The sequence below is a fragment of the Saccostrea cucullata genome, unplaced genomic scaffold, assembly GCF_032062105.1.
Source record: "Saccostrea cucullata isolate Sc308-1 unplaced genomic scaffold, CSIRO_AGI_Scuc_v1 ctg1811, whole genome shotgun sequence".
NCBI lineage: Eukaryota > Metazoa > Mollusca > Bivalvia > Ostreida > Ostreidae > Saccostrea > Saccostrea cuccullata.
Window position 1 is genome coordinate 74,708 of NW_026938749.1, and position 10,164 is coordinate 84,871.

The window sequence follows — 10,164 nt, forward strand, 5'->3', positions numbered from 1 at the left end:
GTTATGTTTTCCTTGCACACTGAGAGTGAAGGATTCAAAAGTGTTAAGATTTACTTAAGGAGTAACTGTCTTTTTTTTTCGATTTCATGAAGTGATCAATCGATTGGCTTGCATGATAACTTGCATAAACGCCTTCGGCGTTAATGCATAAAATTATCACGCAAGCCAAACGATTGATCATCTTCATGAAATTGAAAAATCTGACAGTTATTCCTTATATTTACATGCTTTGATTCCGCCAATCCACGTGCTCCAAACCTTGCTTCTGTCTAGCTGTTTGTCCTGCGCCCTGCACGTGTTTTTTTTTTGAACCGCGCCAATACATTGATGGGGAAATAAAGTACTGGGTACATTTACATTTGGTAATTTTATCTCGGACAAAGACATTGGAAATGTAAATATTAATTTAGGAAGCTACCAAAACTTTTAAATAGATCTCTTGCTATTATTCAGCTTTAGAGGAGTTTTAATTGCTGTTAGAGAGCTTTTATACCACTTCTAGAAACTGGAAGCAGTCCCATGCTGTGCCATGAAATTTTATCTCCTCTCTCAAAGTAGTGGTGTTCATTTTCAATTGCCTTCTTTTTAGTTCCCTTGTTGATCATGACCTTGAGGGATTATGGCAAAATTTAATTCTGGATACTTTGAGTTCCTGTTGTTTATCATGTTCAGGTCCTTATTGTCTGATAAATAAAAAAATATCTATGTCCAGAACCATCTGGAAGTTAGAGTGAAAATTGCTTTTATAACAAGTGGTATGAAATTGTATATATGAGTATAATGTTATCTAGAAATGTGAGAAATCCTGCATTTGAAGTGTTGGTTACATAATTGATTTGAGTGTATTGTGATTTCCTACATACTGATGTTATACCAACAATTAAACTTATCTTACTTGAGATGTACCTGACAGTTTATTTAGAAAATGGGCTGAATTTTTAATTATTTTTTTTTTGGAAGAACAAATCATCATTTCCAAATCTACTGGTCAAGAGTTGGATAACTTTCGTTTTCTTGGTAATGCTGAATTAGTATAAAAACCTTGCATTTTGTAGATTTGACAATATTTGCTGAATTTTAATACATGGTAGCATTTTAAATTAAAAAATCTGCAACTTCTTGAAAAGTTTGCTATACCTATTCCTGGTACATGATATTTGGATAAAATATGGCAAAGTGATACGGCAGTGCCTGCCACGTTATACCTTGGATATCTTGAATCTTTGGATATCTGTTTTCTGGCTTTCAATATGTAAGAGACAGATTTTACTGCATATGTGGTAGATGCCCAATTGTAATTTTAAGAAATAATTGCAAACTTTTTTTTTGACTTAAATGCAATCTTTAATGATGATAAATCGCATACACAACAGAAAATATAAATTGATAAGAAAAAAGTGTAAATATAAATGTAAATTGTAAACATGTCCATCATTTTGATATCACAGTATAACATGAGTGCATATATGTTGGATGAAGAGGCTATTTTCCTTTTTCTTTGAAATAGTCCGCTGAAAAAGAATTGAATTCAGTATCAGCATGATAAGGGAGATAACTCAATATCAGGTCCGTTTGAATGGAAATATCAAACAATTTTTGAAAACTTTTTAAGAACATAAAAACAAATAGGTTCTGTAATTCAAAATATATGTCAATGATTCTGAAATCTGTTTACTAAATGAAGAAATGTATGAAAACTTGAGAATGTTACCTAGTTTTTCTACTGCTTCCACACAAACACTGGGGAACATGTTTTCTGTGTATGTGGCTACTATTAACATAGACTGTGTCTTCACAAGGATTAATCCTCGCTTATCCTGAAATATCAATCATCATTTAATATAATGCATGTAGTTCAGGGTTAAACTCGGACCATTTATACCACTAAAAACCTCAACTGTTCCTTGGCTGACAATGTCATTTTCCTATACAGTGATTATTTAACTCAAATCAGTTTGCTGTCCAAAACAACAGATATTTTTTGAGAACTTTCTGAAAAAAATTTCGTTCCCAATAATTTAAGAAACTAAAACTAGTTTCTATACTGCAATAATTTTTTTGGGTCAAGTTCAGTGCTTTTAATGGCTATAAGGAAAATGAAATTGATTTCAGTATTACATATTCATTTACATAGAGCTTTTTACATATACAATTTACATGGCCTGAGGATGAAGTTATTTAAACAATAAGATATACTGTGATTGCTGTCTTTGTTTTATGTGGTTGAATGGTTGCAACAGTTTTTTTTTCTGCAATGATTGCAACTGTTCATCCCCTTATATAAACAAAGAAAGCATTTTACTGTCTATATCTATATAGATTATTCAGATAAGGAGAGTGGAAGAATACAAAAGAATCAATTTTTAATCCATACATTACTAGTCTATTAAAGGAAGAACAATGAAAAAATTGACCTTTGAAAAATCTATCACACAGATGGCTCCACAAATTGTTTCAGACAAATTGACAATCAAGTTTTCAGAAGAAATAAGGAAAAATATTCAGTGGAAGTAAATATTTATGAATATACATAATAATAAAGGAGAAGCATAACAGTAAAAGAGAAAATGTAACGCCGGACTGGGAATCACAGTGAAATCAGGGACCACTGTATAACAATAGTCAGGTGCTCTACCAACTGAGTTACCCAGGCTGTATCAACTGCCCAAACCACTGCATTCCTCCCTCTTAAAATCGCCCGTGAAAAGACAACTGTTTTTATGTGCCATTACATGAAGCAGGGCCCTGGAAGTCCAGGGGTGGTGTTCACTCCTCCATGGCACCTGATCCCACCTCTGATATTTTAGGGGTCCATGTTTGCTCTGCTCCTGATTTGTATTGTTTGAATGGATTTTTGAGCTTGAATGCTGTTTGTTATTTCCATATATTTCATGAATTTCGAAAGGAGAAAATGTATGGATGGAATGGGAATCAAACCTTTGACCCCCGCATCAATAATCTAGTGCTCTACCAACTGAGCTATCCAAGCCAACACCCATGGCCTTAGCCACTTCACATGTAAACTTATGTTGAACGTTATTCCAATACAAGCAAATTTCAGTTTCTCTCTGGAGTGACACAGTAACTTACACATTTTCCATATATGGAGTTTTTGTCAGCACGAACACATTTGTATTGCTGGTCATCAAAATAAAGACCTTCTTCCCGGGTCTGTGGAGGGTTTTTAAAGGCATCTAGTAACATCTGCACCTGGTCATGGTGGAGCTAGAGAAAAGAAATTGGTTTGATTTAAAGGTGTTCATGCTTTGAATAACTTTTTTTCAAGCGTCTGACAAGAGCTTTTTATAATTTGATATCTGAAAATTTATAATCTCTCATTCAGCAAGAGGTTGTCTTCTGACCGATTAGGCCTCAAAAGTAAAGACACAAATTCTAAGCAACATTAAATACGAGATTTCTTCATTACCAGAAAGTGAACGATGAACAAAGCTTGAAAACCACTGAGTGGCTTATGACAAATATACCTGGTGCTCCATGTGATATGTTTATACTTTAACTTACATTAAATCCTACAGAGCTTGCTCTGACATTGCAGTCCTTCCGTCGTATGATGGCACAGTGATGGACGTGGTCTGTCGCTATCAAAGAATCGTGTAACAAATTCTGCAACTGGTTCATCTTCACCGCGTCCTGTGTAAAAAATAATTATGTAGGTTCATGTATCATTTAATAATATGACCTCTAAATCAACAATATTTGCTTACGGTATATCAGATAAATATACAATTGCAGTAGATTTTTTAATTACTGTAGAAGTACTTTTTTCCATGTGGTATTAATTTACGCTATGAACGTGGTCCGAGTGCACTTAATATAAATGTAAGGCATAAAGTGAGAATCTAGAAAATTCGCGTAATTTTCTACCAGCGGATTAAACAGAAATTGAGATTCCAAGGAATTATTACCCTGTGGAACAAAGTATGTCTACAGTAACCTGAAAAAGACAGAAGATAGGGATGTTCAATAATAAACTAAAAGCAAGTGTCACCTTAATATTTTACCCATTAGTGTTTGGACAGACAGAATAAACAGACTAACCTTAAGATTATCATCAAAAACAAAAAATGACAACCCAAGACAGCTAGGATTTAAGGTGGAATTATATAAGCACAATCAGCATTAAATTTCATTTCGACAAAATCCGGCGTATATTACCACCACGTCCATATCGGATCCGACTTTTGTGCTCCCTAGGTCATCCAAATCCATCACGAACAACTGTCACTTGTCACAGACAGAAAGACAAACACTGAACCAGACAATTCCTCGCTAACGAAATCACTGTTCCCCTTCACACTTCCTTTGATCAAACTTTGTCTTTTCTACACACCCAGTAAGTTTAAGTAACCAGTCGTCTTTTTAATTTTAAATTGACAATGGCATGAGCAACAACCAAAAGCATCCAACGTCTTTTAAACTATTGCTATCAATTACTTAATTTTTTCATTGTGTATTCATTTTAACAAGGCTCAAAGATAAATAAATCCAGCGAATTGATTGTTACGGTCTTTTGAAGCGTTTCTCTGTTATAGAGTGGAGGGTTGAAATGAACAGGGCAATGTGCTGATGCATAGAAACCACTGAATGTTTGCCCATATAAAGTGATGTAAAAATCTCAAAAGAAAAAAAAATAAATTGAACTAACTCACACCCCAAGTGCAGACTTTTATAGATTTGTTGGTAAGCTAAGGATATTTTACAGCTTTTGGGTGAAAAGGAACTCTGAGTACCCATTGGAGAAAATGACATTTTGGTGATAAATGTTTATTTAAATGACCAAGGGAAAGTTTGATAACATTGTTGAGTAGACTTTAAATATATTTTCATTATAAAAAGTTGGATTGAAAAACAGGCTAAATAAACGAGTTGTTCCTTTTTAGGACTTTATTAGCTTTGACTAAGAAAAAACTTGCACAGCAATTTAAAGAGATGATAATAGGATCAGGGGAAATAACTCCGAGGATAATCCATTGTGTATGAGAAAAGAATTGTGATGGATTTCCTTCCCACTAAAGGTATGGAGAAAATAATTACAATTGTATATGAAAATTTACAGATTCTGTGAAGAATTTAAGCTTTGAACATGAACAAAATATGATTGTAAAGTTGAAAGAGATAATAGATGAAAGAAAAAATATCATTAAGTATGATTAACAGGTAAAAGTGGGATCACAGGTTGAGAATCATCTAATCAGAACTGCAAAGAAGATAAAAATGATAGTGAAAGAAGAAAAATAGACCAATAAAAATTTTCAATGACCAAAACAAATCAAATTAAAGCAACAAAATACTGAAAGAATTGGTAAAGTCATATTTTAAAGGGTCTTTGAGGCATTCATTTTTAAAACTTTAATTTATATTTCTAAATACTTTGTAATTTCAATCCTGTATTTTATGAAAGCCTCCAATTAAAAATCTAACTCATGGTTATATTCTTTAAATCCAATATCATACCATTGACTGTATTATATAAACCTTTAAATTTTTTCACATCCAGCCCAAAATGATTTTTGTTAAACATTACTAATTAAGATTCTTTATTTTTCAAGAGTAGTTATTATCGCAAAATGGATCTTTAACATCAAATCGTGAGAACAATAATTCGCGAGTGGATGGTTGATCAAGAGATTTTAAATTAACATTGATTTCAGCATATAAAAGGGGATGATTTTATTATGTGAGTGGTGCTTCTTGCAAAATCACATGATAATTAGTTCCTCACGTATATTTAGGAATCTACAGTATACCAACTATTTCAGTCATTATTTTGTTTGTTTGTTGTTTAACATCCCTCTCAAGAATTTTACACTCATATGGAGACGCCAACACTTGCCATTGGAAAGTTACAAGTTTTGTCCTATGCTCGGCATTCAGAGCCATTGAGCAGGGAGGGATCTTTTTCAAGCCAGCACCTACTGCGAATCGGGACTTCAGTTTACATGGTCTCATCCAAAGGACCTGTCTCTATGTCCCACAGTGGGATTCGAACCTGTGACATAGGAATCAACTCCTTACCTCGTGACTCTGGAGCAGATGCTCTTACCACTGCAACATTTCAGTTACTGTAAACCAACTTTTATTCGTGTGCGAGAAATATTCGCGAAGTTCGCAAAAGCCTCGTCATCGCGAATATTTCTTGCCGCGAAGCGGTCCTTAAAGCCTCTGGGACTATTAAAAACAGATCCAAAAAGACCTGCTCGCGAAAATTAATCGTTGTGAAGTAGTTTACCCCCAGTAAATCGCGAAATAAAGTCGTCGTGAATAAAAGTTGGTTTACAGTATTATTTCCAGATGACATGAAAGTTGTACAAAGAATTTTCAAACAACAATATGCAAGCCATGATAGAGTAAACACACAGATTTAGAAAATCTGTGTCCCCCCCCCCCTTCAGAAAAAAGAAGAGCTTGTGCAGATCTAGAGCATAAGGGTGGCTGGGAGGGGCTTCACTTTAGAGGAGTGAGTGGGACGGTAGGGAGTTATGGTATAAAATTTTATTGCAAAAAATCTCAAACGTTTATTGAAATATTGCTTAGAAATGAAAGTTTCGATCACAAACAGAATATATGCATTTATGACCTTGACCTTTGATCTTTTAACCTCAAAATATCATGCTGAAATTCAAGTTTAAAAACAGGCAGAATTTACCTTGATCTTTTGACCTCAAAATCAATAGGGGTCTTCCTTAATTGACCTACAGGGAGTTGTGTAAATTTTCATTGCAAAATTCTTGAAATGAAGGTGATACTAATAGATGGAAGTATGGACAGACCAAAATTAATATCCTTCACTTTCTGTGAAAGCCGGGGACAATAAACTAGTACTAGTATGCAAGTTTAACATTTTTTTTGCATCAACTAAATCCACTAACAATTTAATATACTGATCTTGATTGGGGTGCAACTGATTAAAAAGAACCTTGACTGAAAATACTGTTCCAAAGATAAGCAATCAAACAACACAGCTCACCTCAAAATATGTTTTTATATATTAAGAAAGAAAAGCTTAACCAAATAACATATTTTTATTTTTACATTATACTTAATTTAGCAGCAATGATCATATTTATAGCACTTTCCACTACATGTACTTCCTTTCAGCTAATTCAAGTATATACTATTATAAAATAAACACAAATGCATAAAGAAGCCTGGCTCCATATGCACTAATTCATGATTATCTAAACAGTATATGAGGAAGTCTGCTCTAAATTTCAATTATTCAAAATGCATATCTACAGTATTCCATTAGAGTACACTGCATCCACAGATGCAACAATTATGCAATTTTGGTCTGGGTAGAATTTTTAGTTTCAAGTACTTTGAAATGATTTAATCACTCCAAAAACTTTTTTTTAGTTGAATCAGCTGAAAAATGTTAGCATTTAAATTTTATACATGAAGCAAGTTTATAGTGGTGTTCATCCCTAGATGCATCTCCCATGCTTCTGGTTAGCTTATAATTTAGGCTCATAGTAATCTGGTAATGAAACTTCAATCTGATCAATTATCCAGAAAATGTAGATCATATCCAGAATCCAAAGCAAAAATAGGTCAGATCTATCAATCTAAGGCTAGTCTTATAGCTTGCAATAAGTACTGTATCATCAATGCTAGCTGCAGATCTGTAGCTCTCCGAAAAAAAAAATATTGATAGACCGGAGAGCCACCCATTGAAAAAAACTGTATATTTATTGCGCACAAAAAAATGCACTCGGTTCTCGATTTATTTCTCCATGTTTTTAAAACTGTAATCTCAAATTATTACTAACCGTGTGTTCCTAACATATTCTTTGACTCTTTCCACAACAAAACATTCCTCATAATTATTGTTAATTGTCCTCCTGGCCCTGATATTGCAATCATCGAACATTTTGCTTATTTATACTGCCATTTTGGTTTCAAAGATAATTCGGTCCAATATGCTTCGTTCAAATGTCAACTATGAGAGAACTCAATGATAGAGGAGAGAGGAAATCTTTGAAATCTTCCAATTTTTGCAGTTGAGATAAGAATTTGGAAGAATTAATCAAGAATAATAGTAACTAGCTAGTTACTACTATTTCAATGGGTGGCTCTGTAGCTCTCCGGTCCATCAATATTTTTTTTCCGGAGAGCTACAGATCTGCAGCTACATCAATGCAAGTGTAGTCACCAGAGTGCCTTTAATACAGTTGAACCTGAATATCTCCAACTTCAGTATCTCAAATACTCTAGATATGTCAAATAATTTGGAAGCCCCAAACCATTATTTTATACTCTGAATATTTCAAATCTTTGATTTTTTTTTCTCAGTCTTAATATGTTAGGACTGATAATGAGATTTGATTGTACCGGGACTTATTTGGGAATGGACTTGCTCATAAAACTTTATCTGCTCATTATTTAATTAAATATGGGTCAGATCTAACTTTAGAAACAAGTCAGGTGGTGTGCATCCCTGCACACTCCATCCATGCAAGTCCAATGGTCACATAGGTTTTAAAGTTACATAAGAATGAACCTGCTCCAAAAACGTCAGTTTGATCTTTCAACCCAAAAGAATAGGACAGATCCAGCATCCAAAGCATGTCTGTTAATTTGCTTCTCTACTTGCATCATGCATTTAGGTACAGCTTAATTAAAGTTACCGGTAGTTAAGAATCAAGAATCTATGCAGCTTTGGTCAAAAATGGGCTTAGGGTTTTTTTGGAGTGGACCTGCTCCAAAACCTTTCATCTGTTGACTACATGTATCTTCATCATACAAAAATATGTTTGGTAGTGTGCATCCTTAGATGCATACATGCAAGTCTGATCACCAAAGAGCTTCTATAAACTTTACAATGAATCTGTTCCAATAATTGATCTGGATCACTATTGTTATTACTTAGAAATAAATTTTAAGCACTTCCAAGAGGCCCATCTACCACAATGCTCACTTCATACCCCTTGTAATTTTCAAATCAGTGTTCCCATCCTATCCCTGGCTGGCCATAATTTGAACATTTCTAATAATCTTGAATCTAAATTAAATGTGTATGGTTGCAACATAACCTTATTACATGTATCATACCATATAAGTTCAAGTGATATATATTCAGTATTCAGTGTATGTCCCACTGAACCTATCAAGGGTTTACAGTCTCCTTCACATATAATATCATACAATTTGACATTATTAATAAGGTGCATTTGAATTAACTTGGGTATCCTGAACACTGATTTATCAGATACCATGGATATATCAAAAAGACTTGGAACTATCAACTACATTTTACTTATTCTTTTTACTCTTGATATCTTGAATCCTTAGAAAAATTTGTTTCTTAATTAGTCCAATCAAGTTTGAGATAACAAGGTCTGACTGTAGTTTCTCTTTGTGAGGTTGTCTGTTGGTGTTGTAACAAGTCAAAATGTGACCAACCAGACCTGACACAATTCAAACCCATGGGCAGGACCCTGAGCACAAGACATGGGGCTGAATCAACTGAACAATCATGGTCTTTCAAACAAATCCATCAAAACACCATAGTCCTCTCTCTTATTAAGACTATCTCATTGAAGACACAAACCGAGACTTTTCTCTGATACTTTTCTCTGATTCTCTTTCATCTGTCAATGCCAGGCCATAGCACAGCACCAAATGTAAAAGTAAGGAATAAAATTCCAAAAAATTGAGAAAATGAGGCATAAAGACAAGGATTCAACACTTTAATCCCCCTGAACTCTACATATTTGCTATATACCTTCCACCTTCTTTTCTAGCACATACAAAACAAATGGTAGCAAACATCTGTAAAAGAAAATCCTTACCAGATTCAAAATTAACTGGTGTGATATTTTACAGGTATATCTACTGACAGAGGCTTTAACCAGCAATCTTTGACATAAATATAATATGAACAATAAGTTTAATGAAGATGAATAATAGGTCAATACTGTATACAGGGAAATTTTCGCACCTGTTTTATTTTCGCCCCTTTCGCCCTATCATCATTTGGGCGAATTTAAAATGGGGCAAATTCAAAGAATACAGTAGTATTTCTTAAACAAAACTATGAATGGGCGAATTTAAAATGGGGCAAAATTGTTTGCAAGTGTGGAAGGTCGAAAATAAGACGGGGTGAAAATAACCCTGTATACAGTAATCAAATCAAATGAGACA

The 10,164-nt window shown here is 33.9% G+C and overlaps 1 protein-coding gene across 3 annotated transcripts; it reads right to left on the reverse strand.

The window, feature by feature from the left end:
* Nucleotides 1–1,379: 1,379 nt before the first annotated feature.
* On the reverse strand, nt 1,380–7,126 carry LOC134251194 (profilin-4-like). Of its 3 annotated transcripts, none has more exons than XM_062733577.1 (5): nt 7,104–7,126; nt 3,523–3,651; nt 3,091–3,225; nt 1,712–1,817; nt 1,380–1,511 (listed from the first exon to the last, which is right to left on the reverse strand). In XM_062733577.1, the coding sequence occupies exons 2-5, from the start codon at nt 3,637–3,639 to the stop codon at nt 1,483–1,485; spliced, it is 387 nt and encodes a 128-aa protein (XP_062589561.1). In that variant the 5' UTR covers nt 3,640–3,651; nt 7,104–7,126; the 3' UTR covers nt 1,380–1,482. The 3 variants fall into 3 exon arrangements, with proteins under 3 accessions (XP_062589561.1, XP_062589562.1, XP_062589560.1); XM_062733578.1 differs by lacking the exon at nt 7,104–7,126 and adding an exon at nt 7,061–7,079; XM_062733576.1 differs by lacking the exon at nt 7,104–7,126 and adding an exon at nt 4,177–4,798.
* Nucleotides 7,127–10,164: the final 3,038 nt, after the last annotated feature.

Coding starts and splice junctions, on each gene's coding strand:
- LOC134251194 (XM_062733576.1), bottom strand. CDS start 4,230: ATGGATTTGGATGACCTAGGGAGCACAAAAGTCGGATCCGATATGGAC. Junction 3,226..3,522: donor CAAGCTCTGTAGGATTTAAT/GTAAGTTAAAGT, acceptor TCTTTTCTCTAG/CTCCACCATGACCAGGTGCA. Junction 1,818..3,090: donor ACTCCATATATGGAAAATGT/GTAAGTTACTGT, acceptor TTGATATTTCAG/GATAAGCGAGGATTAATCCT.